This window comes from Myotis brandtii, unplaced genomic scaffold (assembly GCF_000412655.1).
Source record: "Myotis brandtii unplaced genomic scaffold, ASM41265v1 scaffold112, whole genome shotgun sequence".
NCBI classification, from domain to species: domain Eukaryota; kingdom Metazoa; phylum Chordata; class Mammalia; order Chiroptera; family Vespertilionidae; genus Myotis; species Myotis brandtii.
This window is the reverse complement of record NW_005353838.1, coordinates 14,415,844-14,438,207: the sequence shown is the minus strand read 5'-3', so window position 1 is coordinate 14,438,207 and position 22,364 is coordinate 14,415,844. Positions and strand designations below refer to the sequence as shown.

The following is a 22,364-nucleotide window of genomic DNA, read 5'->3' as shown; positions in this document are numbered from 1 at the left end:
CAGTAAATTGGGAGAGTTGTACCAAATTCATAGTTGTTGTACGGAGTCCAGAAAATGATGTTTGTGGGGCATTTAGCCCAGTGCCAGGCCTAGCATAAACTCTCAGCAGATGGTCATCCGGATAATATCATGATGATGTCTTCCTTTTTGTTTAAAGGTGAATCGGGGCTAGGAAAATCGACTCTTATAAACAGCCTGTTCTTGACGGATCTTTACCCAGAAAGAATCATACCTGGAGCTGCAGGTACAAAAATTCATACACTCCTAAGTGTAATTTACCATGGAAGTTGTGTAAGAGTGCATAATTAATATTTGATGCCTGGGCCTTGAGTTTTTGCTTTTGTTTGGCTGTAAACACAAGGAAAATGTCATTTAGGTAAGGCAGAGTGTGCTGCACATTGGTCCTTGGATTCAGGTTGTAGACTGACAGCATATCCGTGGATCCATCCTCTCCAAGTTTGTTGTCTATAAAGTCTATACAGTGTCATAAATTGTTCTTGCCTATGTTCTCTGTGTGATGGGAGGATCAAGTGACAGTGTTATCTCTCGTGAAAAAAAGCTGTGTAGCTAGTAGGCTACTGTGGGGTCAGGGGTTCTGAGTGTTCCCAATGCAGGACACGTGTCTGTGAATGCTGATTAAGTGAATGGATTAAGCACAGATAGATCCTAGGACCTGAGCTACCACAATGGAGACATATAGCCCTGTCATTGAATTCAATTTTAAAGGAATTCATAAATTGTTTTCTTTGTCCCAGGAAAAGAAATTAAAATTTTCAATATTGGCATTTTTACCTTCCTGGGCAGCCCTTTAATCTTAGCTTCAACACTTCCCTTGCTTACACTGGAATCATTTTTACACAATCCTCATATTACCTTTTGGAAACCTTCCTCAGAGAGGTTGTGGCTTTCAGGTCATTTGATAATAAGTAACTAATAGATAATTTCATCTCTTTGCAAACAGGCTCAATGTTAAGGCACATTCTCTTACTAAGTTTGTTTCTTTTCTAGAGAAAATTGAAAGAACAGTCCAAATTGAGGCTTCTACTGTTGAGATTGAAGAGCGAGGGGTCAAGCTGCGCCTGACGGTGGTGGACACACCCGGCTATGGTGATGCCATCAACTGCAGGGATTGGTACGCATCCCACAGGGATGGGCACCCAGAAGTGTTGAGGGCTGTGCATGTATTAACACCTGTTTTGCTATATTTTATTTTATTTTATTTTTTCATGATTGCACAGCTTTATTGCTTAGGGTGTGGTTATATGTAGCAAGTATCTAAGGATGTATATATTTTTTTTAATAATTCTTTACTGTTGAAAGTATTACATGTGTCCCTTTTTTCCTCCGTTGACCCCCTCTAAAACAGGAAGCAGGGAGGGGACTGGCTCCCCACCCCTCCCCAACCCTCACCTCACCTCAAGCCTTCAGGACTCTATTGTCTGTGTTCATGGGTTATGCATATATGCATACAAGGTCTTTGGTTGATTACCTCCCACCCACCCACCTTCCTCTGAGATTCCACACACTGTTCTATGCTTCCATGTCTCTGGATCCACTCCGTTCATCAGTTTATTTTGTTAGATTCCACATATGAGTGCGATCATGTGATACTTGTCTTTCTCTGACTGACTTATTTCACTTAGCATGATGTTCTCCAGGTCCCTCCATGCTTTCTCAAAGGATAAGAGATTCTTCGTTTTTACTGCTGCATAGTATTCCATGGTATAAATGTACCACAGCTTTTTTATCCACTCATCTACTTATTGTAAATTGTGCTACTATGAACATAGGGGTGCATACATTCTTTCTGATTGGTGTTTCGGGTTTCTTAGGATATACTCCTAGAAGTGGGATCACTGGGTCAAATGGCAGATCCATATTTAATTTTTTGAGGAAACTCCATACTGTTTTCCATAATGGTTGCACCAGTCGGCATTCCCACCTGCTCTGTACTAGGGTTCCCTTTTCTTCACATCCTTGCCAGCCCTTGTCATTTGTTGATTTCTTGATGGTAGCCATTCCGACAGGTGTGAGACAGTACCTCACTGTCATTTTGATTTGCATCTCTCAGATGATAGCGATTTTGAGCATTTTTTTCATATGTCTCTTGGCCATCTGTATGTCCTCTTTGGAGAAGTGTCTATTTAGGTCCTTTGCCCATTTTTTAATGTGATCGTTTCTCTTCCTTTTTTTAATTTGTGTGAGTTCCTTATATATTTTGGATATTAACCCTTTATCAGATGTATCATTGCCAAATATGTTCTCCCATGCAGTGGGTTCTCTTTTCATTTGGTGATGGTTTCTTTTGCTGTGCAGAAGCTTTTTATGTTGATGTAGCCCCTTTTGTATATTTTCTCTTAGTTTCCTTTGCCTTAAGGAGATGTATCTGTAAACATCTTGCTATGAGAGATGTCTTGAGATTTTGCTGCCTATGGTATCTTCTAGGATTTTTATGGCTTCACGACTTACATTTAACTCTTTTATCCCTTTTAAGTTTATTTTTGTGTATGTTGTTAAGTTGATGGTCTAGTTTCATTTTTTTTGCATGTATCTGTCCAATTTTCCCAACAACATTTATTGAAGAGACTCTCTTGACTCCATTGTATGCTCTTGCCTCCTTTGTCAAATATTAATTGAGTGTAATGGTTTGGGTCGATTACTGGGTTCTCTGTTCTGTTCCATTGATCTATATGCCTGTTCGTGTACCAGTACCAGGCTGTTTTGATTACCGTGGCTTTGTAGTATAAACTTGAAAACTGGTATTGTGATTTTTCCAACTTTGTTTTTCTTTCTCAAAATTGCTGCAGCTATGCAGGGTCTTTTTGATTCCATATAAATTTTTGGAATATTTATTCTTGCTCTGTGAAATATTCCATTGGTATTTTAATAGGGATTGCATTGAATCTATAGATTACTTTGTGTAGTATTGCCATTTTAATGATGTTGATTCTACCAATCCATTAACATGGTGTATTCTTCCACTTGTTTATATCTTCTTCTATCTCTTCCATTGTCCTGAAGTTTTCTGAGTATAGGTCCTTTGTCTCCTTGGTTAAGTTTATTCCTAAGTATTTTAATTTTTTTGTTGCAATGGTAAATGGGATTGTTTGTTTAGTTTCTCTTTCTGAGAATTCATTATTGGTGTATAAAAAAAACCCATCAATTTTTGGGTGTTGATTTTGTATCCTGCTACATTGCCAAATTCATTTATTAAATCTAGTAGTTTTTCGGTGGAGTATTTAGGGTTTTCTATGACTAATATCATGCCATCTGTGAATAATTAGAGTTTTACTTCCTTTTTTCCAATTTGGATGCCTTTTATTTCTTCTTGTCTGATCACTGTGGCTAGGACTTCCAGTACTATGTTGAATAAGAGTGGTGAAAGTGGACATCCCTGTCTTGTTCCTGTTCTTAGGGGAAATGCTTTTAGTTTTTGTCCATTGAGTATAATGTTGGCTGTAGGTTTGTCATATATGGCCTTTATCATATTGAAATATGCTCCCTCTATTCCCACTTTGCTGAGAGTTTTTATCAAAAATGGGTGTTGGATTTTTTCAAATGCTTTTTCTGCACCTATTGATATGATCATGTGATTTTTGTCTTTCAATTTGTTTATGTGATGTATCTCGTTTATTAATTTGCAAATATTGTACCAGCCTTGCATCCCTGGAATAAATCCCACTAGGTCGTGGTGTATGATCTTTTTAATATATTGCTGGATGCGATTTGCTAATATTTTGTTGAGGATTTTAGCATCTATGTTCACCAGGCATATTGGCCTGTAATTCTCTTTCTTTATAGTATCTTTATCTGGTTTTAGAATTAGGATAATGCTGGACTCATAAAAAGAATTTGGAAGTGTTCCTTCCTCTTGGATTTTCTGAAATAGTTTGAGGAGTATAGGTGTTAGTTCTTTGAATGTTTGGTAAACTCCCCTGTGAAGCCATCGGGACCTGGGCTTTTGTTTGCTGGGAGTTTTTTGTTGTTATTGGCCTATACAGGCTTTCTGATTCCTCCTGATTCAGTTTTAGGAGATTGTATTTTTCTAGGAATTTGTCCATTTCATCCACTTTGTCCAGCTTATTCATAGTATTTTCTTATAATCCTTTGTATTTCTGTGGTGTCAGTGGTTACTTCTCCACTTTCGTTTGTTTTGCTATATTTAAATGTATAGTGCTGAGTAATTATTGGATATGGAGTAACTGGATATAGTAAAATAATGGGACAATTTTTATTTTTATTTTTTGGTTAATCCTCACCTGAGGATATTTTTTCCATTGAATTTTAGGGAGGGAGGATGGGAGGGAAATCAGTGTGTGAAAGAGACATATTCACTGGGCCTCCATCAAAGCTGCAACCCAGGTACATGCCCTTGACTGGGAATCGAACCCTTGACGCTTTGATGCGTGCCTGACACTCTAACCACAGAGAACACTGACCAGGGAATTAATAGGACAATTTAAGGCACATTAATTAGGATATTTTAAATTAGAAATTTCACAGAGAATGAGGGTTTTTTCCCTCTTAAGAACATTCTAGTGAGATCTGAGATTGTAGAGTCAACCCTCTATCCTGATTGGAGCTGTAACCAGTGGACACGATATTGGGGTCCAGTGTTCCTCTGGAACTCTCTCAGTCACTCAAGACCCAGTGCCTGAAAATGGCTGCTCACTGGCATTTGCACCAATTGGGAAATGCACAAGTAGAAAATGAGAGCAGTCTTGCCAGGATCCTGCTGAGGATCCCTTTTCATGTACGGAGGCCCCTGGTCCTTCCCAGGAGCATAAAGCATCAATGCCCAACACTAGGTAGAAAAGGGAGGACAGGGAGGCCTCTCCCCTTCATTGGGAACAGCCCCTCCTGCAGGTCGGCCTTGGCATTGTGGCTGCGCTGCTTACCATCCCCACATCTCCACTGCCTGCTCCTGCCGTGTTCTGCTGCTGCTACCACGCCCCTTAAAAGCATTGGCAGCCCAGGCTCTTATAACCTCTTCCATTCTGACTTTTGACCCCCGGCCCTTAGCTCTTGGCACAGTTTCCAGATATATCCATCTTGCCAAATGGAGGAGTCAGTTTCCATTTCCATCTTACAGATGAGTTACAAAATTATATTTGGGAGGCCGAAACCGGTTTGGCTCAGTGGATAGAGCGTCGGACTGCGGACTGAAAGGTCCTGGGTTCGATTCCGGTCAAGGGCATGTACCTGGGTTGCGGGCACATCCCCAGTGGGGGATGTGCAGGAGGCAGCTGATCGATGTTTCTAACTCTCTATCTCTCTCCCTTCCTCTCTGTAAAAAATCAATAAAATATATTTTTTTAAAAAAATTATATTTGGGAGGTGGGGCACAGGGGACAAGAAAACTTGCTTTGTTTCTGAAGTTAGGGTCTGCCTGCCTGCCTTTTATACCCTTGATCCTCAATGTGTGTGTGTCTCAGCTTCAAGACCATCATCTCCTACATTGACGAGCAGTTCGAGCGGTACCTACATGATGAGAGCGGCCTCAACCGACGGCACATCGTGGACAACAGGGTACACTGCTGCTTCTATTTCATCTCGCCCTTTGGACATGGACTTAAGCCCTTAGATGTCGCGTTTATGAAGGCGATACACAACAAGGTCAATATTGTGCCTGTCATTGCGAAAGCTGATACCCTCACTCTGAAGGAACGGGAACGTTTGAAGAAAAGGGTGAGTGACTGTGGGGCAGGCAGCAAAGTGCGATGGAGGTGTGGGGCAGTTTTAACCAGCACCCAATACTTCTAATTTTTTAGTATTTTTCCTTCACAAAGGTATCGAATTACTACTGTTTCTTATAACTCACCTTAGGTGAACTTCCCCTCAGTGCCTAGAAGATGGCTAATGTGCAGTCACGTTTCATGGTCGGTAACAATGTGCTTTGGGTGGGAGGATCTCCCTGAGGTTCTCTGTTCCATCTAAACACTGTAACCCCCACATTTTTCTGGGAACGTGTACTAATGATGATAGTCTGGTGTCAGAAGGCTGAGAGGCCTGCATTTAGCTGTGGAGGTTGCACAGCGGTCCTCCAGCTCCTGAGCTGGCTGTGGTCTCTGTTCTCCCATAGAGCTTCAGTTACCTGTTTAAATTACATACCTGTTTGTATGCTTATTGAGAATTCCAAGCTCGTATGCTATATTCTACAAATAAGAATTCCTTTAATTATCCTCAAAAATAACCACTATTAACAGGTATCTGTCCTTCTAGAACAGCGGTTCTCAACCTGTGAGTCGCGACCCCTTTGGCGGTCGAACGACCCTTTCACAGGGGTCGCCTAAGACCATCCTGCATATCAGATATTTACATTACGATTCATAACATTAGCAACATTACAGTTATGAAGTAGCAACGAAAATAATTTTATGGTTGGGTCACAACATGAGGAACTGTATTTAAAGGGCCAGAAGGTTGAGAACCACTGTTCTAGAACATGGTCTCTTTATGTTTTTGTTTTTACAGAATAGGATTATGTCATACCTATGATTCTGCCACTTGACTTTCTAAGTCTTATGCAGAAAGCACGCCTCTCACCCTTATCTATGGCATGCATAGTGTTCTTCAGTGTGTTTCTGGGTCTTCCCATCCACTCCCCAGTCCCTGACATTGGGATCTTTGCTTGCTTGTGTATTCCAAAAGTTTGGAACAGGACCTGGCACGTGTTAGACACTCAGAAATGTTTATGTGTTGAACAGTTGTCCACATCTGTCATCTCACAGTTGTAAAGTCAGACAGATTCTTGAAAAGGAAATTAATGCATGTTTAAGTACTTGAAAGATGGCTAAATTTTCCTCAAAATAAGCTTGTTCTCAAAGCAGCATTCAAGCACGCTCTTCTCTCCCCGACATTCCTGATGTATCACCAGTTTTTGTCATGTGTTTCCTCCTGCTCAATGCCCTTGGCATTCTCTTAGGTTTTAGAGACTTGCCTCTCTTTTCATTGAGTTACAGATATTCTTGTTTTTAGACTATTATGTCGGAGTCTGAGTTTTGTGTGTTCACATTTTTCTGGCTGTCTTTTCCATAGCAGAGTTTCTAAATTGTATATACTCATATTTCTCAACTGTACCCTTTACTGTCTCAGGAGGCTGCCAATATTTTAGGAAATATTCAGGCCCTTGAAGGAACCCCTGAAAGCTTAGGCATTTTTATATGTTATAGTCAGTATTTTAGCACTTCCACTTAAGGAAACTTCACCTTCTGTAGGGTGTTACATTCCATTTCAGAGAGGTAGGGGAAAGAGGTACCCAGGGTAGCATGCTTTATACCCATCTCATCTTATACTCAAAACACTTAGTGCTTGATCTCAAACTCTGAAATGAATTGAAATACTTGGTGCACTGATCTCTTTTATCTTGGGCCTTTTTAACCCCTTCACTTTACTCCTCCCTGATCTAAAGGAACCTCTCAAACCTCTCCCACCCTCCTTTGTTTTATGCGTTGGTGTCCATCTACCCTCTCCTAATCCCTTTAACTTGGGGCTCACCTGTCCAGCTGCAAACAATGTGTTCAATGGAAGGTCTACATTAAGAACAAATCCCACCTGTCTGGGTTCCTATGGTAGGCAACCAATAGATTTGTCTCTCACATCGATGTTTTTCTCTCTCTCCCCCTCCCTCCCTCCCACTCTCTCTATAAATCAATGGAAAAAATATCCTCGGGTGAGGATTAACCAAAAAAAAAAAGGAAGAACAAATCTGGGAGCAGGGTTTGAGGTGGGTGTTCCCTGCTGGCTTGGATTATGTTCTCTCTTCCCTTGGGCTGTCGGGCATAAGAAACATCCAAACTGTAGAGAATTTTTATGAGTTTATTTTTGCAGCTTCTCTTATGTATTTGGAATTAAGGAGGGAACACAAGATTACATGAGGGTGGGCAAGAGCAAGGCAGTGATCAGATTACAGGATATACTTTAGACATACGGGTCTGCAGGGGGGCATTTCAAAGGTGTGTTCACCTAGGAACAATGGACAGAGCTAGCTTAAACTGAAGATAAACCTTTCACTAAGTTAAGTTGTATGCCTGGGTTGTGACTATCCACCATGACTTGCCCAGTTAGGAATGTTATGGGTTGACTCAGCGAGATAGACCACCGACACAGAATTCAAATTTAAGAGCCTTTATTAAGCTGGCCAGCTGACTACAGTTACAGCACCCTGCCGAAGCAGAGGGCTAAACTGCAGCCCAGACTACTACAGGAGTTACATTTTATTATTAACTTTTGTGGAGGCCCAGAGACAAATGTGTCTTTCAAATTCTGGGCCCCCAATATGGAGGAAACTCTCTTTATTTATACTTTTTCCAGTCTTTTGTCTCCCAAATTTGAATGAGACTTCCGGGCCCTCTGAGAAAGAAGGCCTGCATGCTGGGAAGGGGCCATGAGACCATATCTCAAGGCCTGGCCTGATGTCAGTACCTTCCTATCTGTGTGTTTTAGGAACAGACAGCACAGCATGACCCATCTGGCCAAAGCGCCAGATATGCAGCCCAGCACAGGAATTTATGACTAGGTCACCCTGTGAGCTTACTTTCCATAGAACCCCTTTTTCCATCCACAATGCCCAAGTCTTGGTGTGAGAATAAGCAGAGCTCCAGCCTTCCTCATACCTTATGGAGTGCCCAGCATATAGACAGATGAATGACTGCTTACCCCAACTCCAGCCTTGTTTTCCCTTCCCTCTTAGTGGTCTGCTCCCTGGTTGACAGTGTAGAGTGTGAGGTTTCCCTGGAGGCCACTTTTTGCCTATTGAGTAAAAGTCTGGATCCCAGATCTCAGACCCTGGCCTGGCATTCTGGGGATTCGCCCCTTGGTAACCCCGGGGGTTCTTCTGACTTACCCAACTCATTGTCCTGTGTTCCGCCATCCTAGATTTCTTGTAATTACCAAAACGGACTTCCTGTGTTCTTCCCTCGTGGTTTTGACAGATTTTCCCCAGGTGCCTCTCCCCCTCCTCATGAGACTCCTTTGTGTTCTTCAGGAACCCTTTAGGCAACACCTGTGGCTATTCTCTACTGGCAGCATCTGTCTGTGCCTCTCCTCAGGCACTTGTCGTTCTGGCCACGTTGGGGGTTGGGGGGAGGGTGTACATGGACATTGGTGGTATATTGTGTTACTATGGACAGAGGTCCCTCCAAATACTTAAATACCATTTTAGCAGTTCATGAAAGCTTTGAAAATAATTGTCATAATCCATTTTATTTTTTATTGAAGTTTGGGTAATTCTGATGTATTTCCCAATACGATGAGTTAGGTTTGACTAAAATTTGTGCGGTTTGTTAAAATTGCTTCTGATTTTGTCATTCTTTCAGATTCTGGATGAAATTGAAGAACATAACATCAAAATCTATCACTTACCTGATGCAGAATCAGATGAAGATGAAGATTTTAAAGAGCAGACCAGACTTCTCAAGGTAAGAATTCCAGGTGCACAGAGTGACTAACTCCTGTTTCCTGCTGTCCGCATTCAAAATGGGAGGAGTTGGTGAAGAACCAGATCCTGGAGCCTTGACTTAGAGAAGTTGTCTGGGAATTGTGACCTGTCACTGTAAGGCTTAGAAATCTTAATTGCAGCTTTCATTTGTTCGTGCAGTTTGTCCTGTGTGGAAGATGCCTGCCACGTCCAAGTAAAGTGTGCACCATAAGCTTTCCAAGTAATCCTGTGGTAGCAGCCAAGTGTCCCCTCTGTGTTGATGCTCCTGTGTTTGCGGTGAATGTGGCGGTCCCTCTGTGGAGCCTGCCAACCCTCTGTGTCTCTTTCTAGGCCAGTATCCCGTTCTCTGTGGTTGGATCCAATCAGCTGATAGAAGCCAAAGGCAAGAAGGTCCGAGGCCGCCTCTATCCGTGGGGTGTCGTGGAAGTGGAGAACCCAGAACACAACGACTTTCTGAAGCTGAGGACAATGCTCATGTAAGACAGTCATGCACTACAGTTGGCAGAGCCCAGCACAGAGAGTGTGGGATGTGCATGCGACTTCCATTGTGCCTGCAGTGGGCCTGCCGCAGCATGGTACAGAAGGCCTGCACCTGCAGGCTCTCTGGAATGATCTGAACTAGCCCTTCCACCTGTGACCTTTAGCTCAGTACTCCTTTCTCATTGAATGCCAGGGTCTCTTTTGAGGCTAAAAGTAGACTAGACTTAATGTGTGGGGTGGCCAGTCCCAGCAAGAGTCACCTCCTGCTCCAGGGAGGATGTGTTTGGATCTGCCTTAGGGGCCAGCTGGGGTATGCTGCCACAGCTGGTCAGCCTCAGGCTCTCTCAGGGTCGCCCCCGTTCTATTCCTCTTATTGCAGTGGTTCTCAACCTTGGCTGCACATTAGAATCACCTGGGAATCTTTTTAAAATCCTGATTTCTAGGCCTCATCCTCCGGAAATTTTGTTAGGGGGTGAGGCCACAACATTAGTAACAACGAAACAGAATTTCTGGAGGATGAGGCTCAGAAATCAGGATTTTAAAAAGATTCCCAGGTGATTCTAATATGCAGCCAAGGTTGAGAACCACTGCTCTATTGAGTCCTAGCAACTAGGACAGCCCTGACTACAAAAACAGTCTGTTTCCTCTAAAAATAGATTCCACATTTAGCAACATACATGTAATGCTTTTGCTCTTGAATGAAGAGGTTGAAAGAAAAAGTATTGCCAAACCTCTTTAATCAGAAGAGTTCAAACAATGGCTAATCTAGATAAACTTTAAATAACTGAAAACTGCTCTACATGCCACATATGTCTCACTTGGGTTAGCAGTTTTAGTGAATTAAAATTACTAAAAAAAATACCATTAAATTTACTATTCAAGCTCTATTAAACGTACTTCAGTCATTTAAAGTGCACCCGGCCCCTTCAGGGTTGGGTTTTCAGCTGTCGTGATCCTGTCAGAGGTGGAGGGTGTGGAGGGCTGAAGAGGGAACTTTGGTGTCAGTTATGTGTTTCTCAGAAAGAGGGGAAATGGGCCACCCCTTTGCCATTACTCAGTCCATTCCCTGGATCCTGAGTAACAGGAATATAATCTCTCTACTCTTTGAGTTCTTACATATTGGAAAAAACTCAGCCAGAAACCCAGGAATGTTCTATACAGTGATTAGAAGATTTGAAGTGCTGTTTCTATTTTATCCAGAATGTTAATACTTCATTTTGTGTTCTTCCCCATAGCTTAAGCTAGTTAACTCTCTCTGATATACATTGTAAGCGTAAGAAGTCATGAATATTTGAATTGCATGTTTTCTATAAGTACGTTCAGAAAGTGTGTTCTGTTTCAGACACTGTTTACCTAAAAAGATCTCCTAATGTCTATGCATCTGGCCCTGTCCAGGGATGATAGTCTCGTGCAGAATTTGGCAGTACCTGTGGTAGACGCCCCATGGAGGGACTCTTAACCTGGCCCTGTGGGGTGGGTGTGTTGTTCATTTACTGTGGTAGCAAGGAAGGATACACCTCTGTAGATGTTTCCACAGCCTTATCCCCAAATTCCATCAACTTTGTGTACAATTTGCCAGGTCATAAGTGGAGTTTTAGTTCCAGGGGTTCTTTTGTGTCCATGATTGGTTGTTTTCTTCATGCAAATGGCACATGCATGGAGCCCAGCTTGGTGCATTCTTACCTCTTTCAGCACTCACATGCAGGACCTCCAGGAGGTGACCCAGGACCTTCACTATGAGAACTTCCGTTCTGAGAGGCTCAAAAGGGGCGGCAGGTGAGACTATCCCTCTCTGTCCATATTTGTCACCCCAAGTCACACTGTCCTGTATGTGTCCAGCTCTTCTTCCTTGACCTCAGAGCAATATGATTTGATTTTCTACTTGAGCTATTATAAGCTACTTGTTGCTAATTTAATCAAATTGTGCCCCTTTTTGCCTGTTAAAGGCAGCTTCAATCATCTGCACGGACAGAACAGCTTTAAATGGAAAGGCCATATACATGTGGTGGGTACTTTCTCAAAAGTGTCAGTCTGTCTATAAATGAGGACAGACTCACATTAAGAAAGTACAGTACCCCAAGGGTTAAGGTGGGAGCAGCAGGTCTACTCCTCAGCGCACATGGCCACCCTCACTCAGCTGTTTACTATCCTCAAGGGTTTTTAATTGAGACCTGATTCATGTCTGATGAAATCACATCTATGCATAGAGCTTAATAAATAAGTAATGTACAGCATTCAGTAAAATAATTTTCTGTATTGTAGTTCACTAAAATATTCACATTTTTAAAATTTGATAGATATGTGCATATATATGAAGTGTACATTAAAGTCTACTTTATTGTTTTATTAATGTGGGGTCTAGACATTAAGAAAGGTAGAAGCAACAAGGAGGTCCCATTGAGGAATAGACAACCAGGCAATGGACTAGGCCAGTGGTCGGCAAACTCATTAGTCAACAGAGCCAAATATCAACAGTACAACGATTGAAATTTCTTTTGAGAGCCAAATTTTTTAAACTTAAACTATATTGGTAGGTACATTGTTATTAACTTAATTAGGGTACTCCTAAGGCTTAGGAAGAGCCACACTCAAGGGGCCAAAGAGCCGCATGTGGCTCGCAAGCCGCAGTTTGCCGACCACAGGTAGGCCAGCCTCAGCATATTAGAAGCTGTGTCTTCATGAGCTGGGGCCTCTGTACTGGCCCCCTCTGCTTAGACCCCAGAGCCTGTTCCTTATTTTCAGTGTGATGGACATAGTCTGTGTTTATAAAGAATAACTCAAAAAAGTATTCTTCAGGAAGTAGCTGCTGTATTTTTAGTAGATAACGATGGAAGTGTCATCATCCCAGCTTAGAGTATCTCTTGTATTTTCCATTTCATGTTGTTCTTTTTTCATCCTCATTCATTCATGTCATTAATTAGAAAAATGATAAATATATGTAATTTTAAGTAGATACATGTCTGAGGAATGTAAAGTGAAATGTTACTTTGGTTATCTGTCATCAGAAATAACCAACTTCTATTTGTTGCCGTATTATAATTGTAATTTTTTTCAACTCTTAGAAAGGTGGAAAATGAGGACATGAATAAAGATCAGATCTTGCTGGAAAAGGAAGCTGAGGTAAGTAGAAAAGTATTACTTTTAAATCTAAAGCTGTTTAGTTTATATCAAGAATACTATTTATAATTAGCTTATTATAGCTTCCCTTATTTTTAAGAAGGAATATATTTCATGTAGCTAATGTACTTCATATACCCATCTATATATAATAATATGCCTATTGTTTTACATGTATTATCTCATTTAATTTCCGATCACAATTTAGGGAAAAAACTTGGAACCAATGAGAATTTAGCAACATGACTGATTTTGTAATATGTTCATAAATCAGCTTTCCTATACATAGGTAATAACCGATTAGAAAATATAATGAGAAACTGCTATTTACAATCATTAACAAATTTACGGAGAAATATATAGGACTTACATGGGGAAAGAAACTAGAAAACTACTGACAATTTTCAATATTTTAATAGAGACACAACTTTTTAGGATGCTTAATACAAAGATCACAGTTTTCTCTAAATTTAATGCAATCCCAGCAGACTTGTGTGTGCTTATCAAGGTTTTACTTTGAGGGAAGAGGTTGATAACATAATTGTAATGTTTCTTTTGAAGACTAAGCAGGGGAAACACAGGACGCTGTAGGAAATAGACTAATGAGAAGAGGTTGGCTTTGGTGGTTACAGAGAAGTCAGAGAACAGTGGTCACCCTGAGAAGTTGGTCCAGGTGTGGGAGGTTGATTCAGTACATGTCAGGAACTAGGTCAGAAGGATGGAAATGTGCTCTGACAAAGCTGGCTTTGAGGTTTGTTGAATTGTGGGATCCAGACATACTCAGTAAGTAATCCCAGAACAGGGCAGCCTTTTGGAAACAAAAATAAGACTCACTTCTTTGGCCAGATAAATTCAATATAGAGCAAATATTTAAATGTTAAAAACATAACCAAGCCCTGGCCGGTGTGGCTCAATTTGTTGGGTGGCATCCTACTCATGGGAAGGTTGCCTGTTCAATTCTCCATCAGGGCACATGCCCAAGTTGTGGCTCCATTCCCCAGTGAGCATGAGGTGTGCATGAGGCAGCCAATCGATGTTTCACTCTCACATTAATGTTTCTTTCTCTCCCTCTTCTTTCCTCTCTAAAAAATCAATTAAAATATTTTTTAAATAACATAACTAAAAAGTTACCTGAAGAAAACTTAGGTAAATAATTTATAATCCTTGTAAACCTTGAGGTCTTTTAAACATGTAGAAACCACACTGGTAGAATGGATAGGGATAGTGGAGGATGCACATTCTCCAGGGGAGTGACAGGGCTGTCCCATGGCCTGGGCTCACATTCTCCACTGGGTAGCCCCAGTCTCTTTCCCACCTTTTAGGTTTTAAAAATCTCTCATTGTCTTTATTTTGTTTACTCATTTCTTTTTTATACTTGAATTGCATGTTCTTACCATTTGCTCAGTTCTCTATTGAGTTGTTGCTCATTCTACTGGTTTGTAAAAGTTCTTTGTTAATTCTTTGTCTTGTGTTGGGTAAGCGTAGAAGTTAATATTAGGCCTCCCAGGACACCCATAAAGAATAAGGGCTAGCAGACCCTGCACACAGTGATGTGTCCCTGTCTTGTGCCCACAGCTCCGCCGCATGCAGGAGATGATCGCCAGGATGCAGGCACAGATGCAGCTGCAGATGCAGGGCGGAGACGGTGACGGCGCAGTTCACGGGCACCACGTGTGAGGTAGTGAGCCCAGGAGCAGCTTTGTTACTGACTCAGCCCGAACATAAGGGCAGGTGCCGCTGCCTCCTCAGGTTTTACTAACAGTTGACATTCGGAAGCTCTGTATTTAAAGGGAGAGGGTTGCTCCTAAAAAAGGAAGCTTCTCTTTCACTCATGTCTAGGAAAGATTTTTCATATTTTCCAAGCTTATAAATATGATTAACAATACAAGAAAAACTATATTAAAGTAACTTTTATTAGTTAGGGTTAGTAGTTAATTAAAGCTGGAAATATCTCTTCAAAGAGAATTTTAAGTGTTAAATAGCTTATGTAGACCAAAAACAAAGCTGGTAAAACAGGTGAATTATTCCTGGTGGGCAGGGTTACCCTGATAGAGATTGCTGACCTCCCTCTTCCTCACCACAGCTCTGCTCCAACCCATGGTAATAGTGATTCAGTAGGTGTCTGGCCTCCCTGCTTGAAGGGACTCCACAGACTGGGGACCCAGACCTGTGTGCTCTAGATAGGTGGGCATTCAGAGCTGTTTAGTGGCTGTTGCATCACCTCAAGAGAAAGAAGGAAGCAGTCACATGGAGTTAGGTAGAGGCAATTCCTGTCCTCAGAAGAAAGATGACCGACGCTGGACAGAGTGTGAGCTGGCTCAGGTCTGAGGAGAACCTGGATGGCAAGGACAGCATCTGCACTGCACATTAGGGACCTCACTGTAGAAGCATGAGGGTGTTGATGAAAACCCCCTCAGGGTATAATGACAGGAATGTCTTGGGCTTAGCTGACACATGGCATAATTGATGAGATAAAAGGCAAGGAGTCCTCCATGACAGACAGACTGGTGATAAAGGAAGAACCTAGAGCATAACCAGAGGCATTGGTCACCAAACAAAGCTCCTGCCCTCGTGTGTTTTATTGGGAAAGGTTTTAGTTATGAAATAGATTCACCAATAAACACAAGTACAGTTGTCCTATATAAGTAGTTACTGTCCTGAGACCGACCATGTAACTCCACCTGGGTCAGAGTTGGTTGAAACCTTAGCACAGTCCCAGGGTATATGCTGAGTTCACACTTTGCCAATAAGGACATTGCTGCTCTGCGAGCATTTAAGATTATTTGCCTGCAGTCATATAACTAGTGACGTCAGAGGCTGATTCTGCATGTGCAAGTTAGCACCCACTGGCTACGTGAGGGTAAAGTGGAAAGAAGCAAGGACTCTGGAGGCTCTATTAAGGTGGGAGGGGGCAATAAATGTTTGCTGGGTTCCTCTGACCTTACTGCTGCTCTTTTTAAAACTTTAATTATGGAATTAGGGAAATTCTACTTTAGGTACATAAAATGGATTTATATTTTTGTATACTTTTCAGTTTTGCAGTCCTCCTAATTTCCTGGAGCCTCATAAGTTATATTTTGATTTTGCTAACTCTGTCGATAACAGAAAAAGCATGCTATTAATGGTCAAACCAGCAGGCATTGCATCCCTCCCATTTAAACATGTTGTTTTCTTTTTTCAGAAAACGTTTTGCAAGATAAAGAAAGTATTCCAAATGAGAAATACAGCTCTGTGTTTTCAAGAAATTGTTGGAGAAGTGAGCATTCACACTTTACAGTGCCTGTGGCCCAAGAATTTAATTTTTTAAAAAATTGTTGATGTGTTCTTTTGTATGAAGTACTTTTAACATTTATATTCATTACTAGAGGGTAGACTTTATATTTTGTGAGTGAACTTTGCATTTTCATTTTCTTTCACCTTAACTAACCACTAATGTTAGATTTCATTTCCAGGGATCAGTCGGCATGTATGTTAAAATGATTTGACTGGCCTAACCAACTAGTCATGGAGGAGCACTCTTGATTAGTTATTTACCCCAAATATTCTGAGTGGTAGAGATATGCATCTAATGACATAGAAGGTACCTGGCCATTTACTTACCCGGAGCACCTTGTGGAGATTCTTCCCTGCCTTCCTTTCTAATCTAATGACATAGAAGGTACCCGGCCATTTACTTACCTGGAGCACCATGTGGAGATTCTTCCCTGCCTTCCTTTCTGTTTGATCACAATACCCAAGACCAGTTTTGCTGCTACAATACAATACCGTTAATTCATCTGCACATTCATCTGTTTACCAAATGAAAAATAATTATGTAATGAGATATATGCTTATACTTAAGTAGCTTTCTTTTAAAAACAGGCTTTTAGGGGTAAATTTTAGAAATTTCTACATTCTTATACTAGGTCATTTTTTAAACCACTGGGCAGGGAGAACTTGTTACAGCCACTTTTTATAGTGTTTTCCACTAATACTGGTTATACTCGGCTATGGAAAAAGTCAGAGTATCCATGAGCTCCAGTTTTCATATTGCAACTAAGATTCTTATCAACACAATGAAAGTCAATAAACTATTTTTACTCCACTAAGTCAACTTTTTAAAGAAAATTAGCAGTTGATCTGTTCAGAAACTGACCTTTTGTATTTTTATACTGCACTTTAATATATTTCTGTAACTAAAGGTGTAGAAGATCTGCCTCAGGAGTGGAAATGGGGTCCTTTGGTGGGTGCCAAAACCAGATTTGGCTTTCCTTTAATTCTTTTTTGAATGGTTTTCTGAAGAGAGGCAAATCGCAGTAGTTATTATTTTTTTTATGTGTGTGTGGACTGTGTTGCCTATTTTTAGCCATCGTCATTTCCTTCGTTACGTGTAATACAAATTGCTCCATGTATCATGTAAGAATGAAAAACACTTCAAAACTACACCATGGGCCATTTGCAGGTACTGCCAGTCAAAGCCGCTCCTGGTGGGTTCTCTGTGCTCTGTGGCCTTGGCCCTTCCGTTCCCTCCTGGAATGTCTTCATCCTCCACTGTGGCACTCACGCTCTGCACTCCCAGGGTGCTGATGCTCCAAGGCCTGCTTTTATTCAACATTTCTACTGAAGTTGAAAAAGAAAGTGACAGATGAAAGGAGACCTGGAGGGAGCAGGTGCTGGTTCACTATTTTCATTTTGCTATAACAGGAGGGGTTAAAATAGAGAAAATGCTTAATCTGAGAATGAAGAGGGTTTTTTGGTTTTGGTCAAAAAATAACATGAGGTCAAAATATGTTAGTTACAAAAGTGTACTACAGAAAATAATACGGTATTTTTGCTAACTTGGCCCCTCACTGTTAACTATTGTGAATGGTCAAAACCTTTAGGTTTAGGCATATTTTGCAAAGTTTTCAACAAGAAAAGGTGTTCCATAACTTGAGAGTACCATCAAGGCCAATTACTTGGGTTATTTTGGTACTTAACTGCTAATAAAAGCTGTTTAAAGGGAGGCAGGGGGACATTTGCAAGTGATCTGTGTAAGCTTGTGTGTGTTTGAGTAAAACCATTCGGGGCTGACTGCACCTAGTAATGGTTATGTGAGATGGGTGGACCTACACCTTTATACTTTTAAATCTTTTTTTTTCCCATTGCTCAAACTGAAATAGTTTTGCTACTAGATAACTGTTCTTTTACTAAGCCATACTCTTTACCTATAGAATTGTTATTTTGAAAAAATTTTACACAGCCATTTTGTATCCATTGAAAGTAACCTTTCATCAATAAAGCACTATTGTTTAGAGGTTAAAGTAGTACTCCTCATTATTGTTTCTTTCCCAGGGAAAGGTGTAAGGTCTTCTGGGAAAGGTTCAAAGCCCTTAAAATGTGTGTCTAAAGTCAGGTAAATTACTTGCATCGATAGCATCAGCAGTCAGCAATTTTGTATTGGCAATCCAGTCCCAAAGAAAAGCCATAAAGACTGGAAAAGGAATTATTTACAGATGATCTAATCACCTACATAAAGTGAAAGAATGTCTGATAAAACAGCACTAGTAAGAGTTCAATGATGTCTACTCACTAATAAATTTTACTTAGGACTCTGGCCAGGTAGCTATTTCTGGCCAGGTAGAGCATCCTCCTGATGCACCACGGTTGCAGACTCAATCCTCGGTCAGGGTACATACAAAAATCAACCAATGAATGTATCAATAGTAGGCAAGCAAATCGATGTTTCTCTAAAGTCAGTAAGTATTTTACAAAAATTTTTAGTGATAAAAATCTCATTCACTGTGGCAGCAGCTACTAAATACCTGGAAGTACAATGAATAACAAATAGAAACCATATCTATTCTGAATATTACTAAGATCAGTAGGAAAGTTCCTTTTCAATTTACCTGGACTGTAAGGCTGATCTGGAGGTCTGGACAGCACTCGCTGTCCCACTGAGTAGTGAAGCTCTCGCTGTCTCTAGTTCCTTCTCTGTCCCCTATGGTAGCCAGCATGCAAGCTGCAGCCTCCACAGGGTCACCCGCCCTCTAACCAGACTCCAGTTTGCAGTCCCCCATGGCGCTATGCACCTCTTGTGCGGGTGGGGTTAGTGGGGGCTTTGCGTCACCCTAGGGGCAGTGAGTGCAGCCGCTGGGGGGTACTGACGTGGGGGCTGGCGGTGGTGTCACTGGGGGCCGTTGAGAGGGAAGTCCCAGAGGGAGCGGTGGAGGGCTTGGGGGGTCAGGAGGAGGGAGGGTCTCTGCCGTGCCTGGAACCTGAGCCTCCCCTACAGGGAGCGACGCTTACTCCCATCTCTGCTTTTCGGAAACGAGGTATCGGGCATGGCTCAGGAGTCAGTCGGGAGCACTGTAGAAGTCGCCTCGAGGACGACCCCAGTCGGTTTTGGAGTAATCCCCTCTACAGCCTTAGCGGATAAAGCCGCGGTGCCAGGACCACACCCATCTCGGAGGGCACTTTGGGCGTGGCCCTGAAGGGTGGGTGCGCAGTTCATTCACCGAGCCTCTGGAGGAGAAGGAGTATGTGCTCCTGCGAGCCGGGAGGGGGCAGTGATGTCACATTTCCATGCTTGGGTCGGGGTCGGGGAGCAGGAGTGGTCCTCAAAGGCTGAAAGGCCGCGGTTCTCCTCCAAGAGGAATGCATCTTCTCCGCATCACATCCTCCTGTTGCACTCGGTGCCCTTAGTCTATGGTCTCGGTAACCCCAGGAGAGCAATGGGTGGAATTTAAGAAGGATGGCTCCGCCGGTAGCGGAGGGAGCCTCAGGGAGGGGCTAACCGCGCGGGTCCCTCAGAGTGAAGCCCCGCCCAGGCCCAAGTCCAGGCCCAAGTCCAGGCCCCGCCCAGGACAGAGTACGTGTCTTCATCCTCCACTGTGGCACTCACGCTCTGCACTCCCAGGGTGCTGATGCTCCAAGGCCTGCTTTTATTCAACATTTCTACTGAAGTTGAAAAAGAAAGTGACAGATGAAAGGAGACCTGGAGGGAGCAGGTGCTGGTTCACTATTTTCATTTTGCTATAACAGGAGGGGTTAAAATAGAGAAAATGCTTAATCTGAGAATGAAGAGGGTTTTTTGGTTTTGGTCAAAAAATAACATGAGGTCAAAATATGTTAGTTACAAAAGTGTACTACAGAAAATAATACGGTATTTTTGCTAACTTGGCCCCTCACTGTTAACTATTGTGAATGGTCAAAACCTTTAGGTTTAGGCATATTTTGCAAAGTTTTCAACAAGAAAAGGTGTTCCATAACTTGAGAGTACCATCAAGGCCAATTACTTGGGTTATTTTGGTACTTAACTGCTAATAAAAGCTGTTTAAAGGGAGGCAGGGGGACATTTGCAAGTGATCTGTGTAAGCTTGTGTGTGTTTGAGTAAAACCATTCGGGGCTGACTGCACCTAGTAATGGTTATGTGAGATGGGTGGACCTACACCTTTATACTTTTAAATCTTTTTTTTTCCCATTGCTCAAACTGAAATAGTTTTGCTACTAGATAACTGTTCTTTTACTAAGCCATACTCTTTACCTATAGAATTGTTATTTTGAAAAAATTTTACACAGCCATTTTGTATCCATTGAAAGTAACCTTTCATCAATAAAGCACTATTGTTTAGAGGTTAAAGTAGTACTCCTCATTATTGTTTCTTTCCCAGGGAAAGGTGTAAGGTCTTCTGGGAAAGGTTCAAAGCCCTTAAAATGTGTGTCTAAAGTCAGGTAAATTACTTGCATCGATAGCATCAGCAGTCAGCAATTTTGTATTGGCAATCCAGTCCCAAAGAAAAGCCATAAAGACTGGAAAAGGAATTATTTACAGATGATCTAATCACCTACATAAAGTGAAAGAATGTCTGATAAAACAGCACTAGTAAGAGTTCAATGATGTCTACTCACTAATAAATTTTACTTAGGACTCTGGCCAGGTAGCTATTTCTGGCCAGGTAGAGCATCCTCCTGATGCACCACGGTTGCAGACTCAATCCTCGGTCAGGGTACATACAAAAATCAACCAATGAATGTATCAATAGTAGGCAAGCAAATCGATGTTTCTCTAAAGTCAGTAAGTATTTTACAAAAATTTTTAGTGATAAAAATCTCATTCACTGTGGCAGCAGCTACTAAATACCTGGAAGTACAATGAATAACAAATAGAAACCATATCTATTCTGAATATTACTAAGATCAGTAGGAAAGTTCCTTTTCAATTTACCTGGACTGTAAGGCTGATCTGGAGGTCTGGACAGCACTCGCTGTCCCACTGAGTAGTGAAGCTCTCGCTGTCTCTAGTTCCTTCTCTGTCCCCTATGGTAGCCAGCATGCAAGCTGCAGCCTCCACAGGGTCACCCGCCCTCTAACCAGACTCCAGTTTGCAGTCCCCCATGGCGCTATGCACCTCTTGTGCGGGTGGGGTTAGTGGGGGCTTTGCGTCACCCTAGGGGCAGTGAGTGCAGCCGCTGGGGGGTACTGACGTGGGGGCTGGCGGTGGTGTCACTGGGGGCCGTTGAGAGGGAAGTCCCAGAGGGAGCGGTGGAGGGCTTGGGGGGTCAGGAGGAGGGAGGGTCTCTGCCGTGCCTGGAACCTGAGCCTCCCCTACAGGGAGCGACGCTTACTCCCATCTCTGCTTTTCGGAAACGAGGTATCGGGCATGGCTCAGGAGTCAGTCGGGAGCACTGTAGAAGTCGCCTCGAGGACGACCCCAGTCGGTTTTGGAGTAATCCCCTCTACAGCCTTAGCGGATAAAGCCGCGGTGCCAGGACCACACCCATCTCGGAGGGCACTTTGGGCGTGGCCCTGAAGGGTGGGTGCGCAGTTCATTCACCGAGCCTCTGGAGGAGAAGGAGTATGTGCTCCTGCGAGCCGGGAGGGGGCAGTGATGTCACATTTCCATGCTTGGGTCGGGGTCGGGGAGCAGGAGTGGTCCTCAAAGGCTGAAAGGCCGCGGTTCTCCTCCAAGAGGAATGCATCTTCTCCGCATCACATCCTCCTGTTGCACTCGGTGCCCTTAGTCTATGGTCTCGGTAACCCCAGGAGAGCAATGGGTGGAATTTAAGAAGGATGGCTCCGCCGGTAGCGGAGGGAGCCTCAGGGAGGGGCTAACCGCGCGGGTCCCTCAGAGTGAAGCCCCGCCCAGGCCCAAGTCCAGGCCCCGCCCAGGACAGAGTACGGGTCCCGCCCAGCGAGCCCGAGGCCCCGCTCCCTAGTCGAAGCCACGCCCAGGACAGAGTCCAGCTTAGAGAGCCGAGTTTCTGATGATTTGCATTAGAATCCACAGGAGCCCCTCCGCCTCCCCGCCCACTCCAGGCCCGTTCACCAATCAGAATTCAATGCCGCGCCTAGACAAGCCAATCGGAG

General features: G+C 42.6%; 1 protein-coding gene across 2 annotated transcripts in view; it reads left to right on the top strand.

Annotated features, from left to right (window-relative positions):
• Positions 1-18,314, top strand: part of SEPT2 (septin 2) — a 31,175-nt gene extending 12,861 nt beyond the window's left edge. The window contains exons 4-13 of one of the 2 annotated variants that reach the window (XR_001363838.1): positions 158-244; positions 1,009-1,132; positions 5,436-5,688; positions 9,318-9,419; positions 9,770-9,915; positions 11,612-11,695; positions 12,982-13,039; positions 14,612-14,714; positions 16,218-16,616; positions 16,695-18,314. Coding sequence is in view for 1 of the 2 variants with exons in the window: in XM_014546698.1 (XP_014402184.1) it covers positions 158-244; positions 1,009-1,132; positions 5,436-5,688; positions 9,318-9,419; positions 9,770-9,915; positions 11,612-11,695; positions 12,982-13,039; positions 14,612-14,713 (956 nt within the window). In the remaining variant the exon portion in view is untranslated. Of the gene's footprint in view, positions 1-157; positions 245-1,008; positions 1,133-5,435; positions 5,689-9,317; positions 9,420-9,769; positions 9,916-11,611; positions 11,696-12,981; positions 13,040-14,611; positions 14,715-16,217; positions 16,641-16,694 lie in introns of those variants that run through there. The other variant, XM_014546698.1, reaches the window with a different exon arrangement.
• The last annotated feature ends 4,050 nt before the right edge of the window (positions 18,315-22,364 follow it).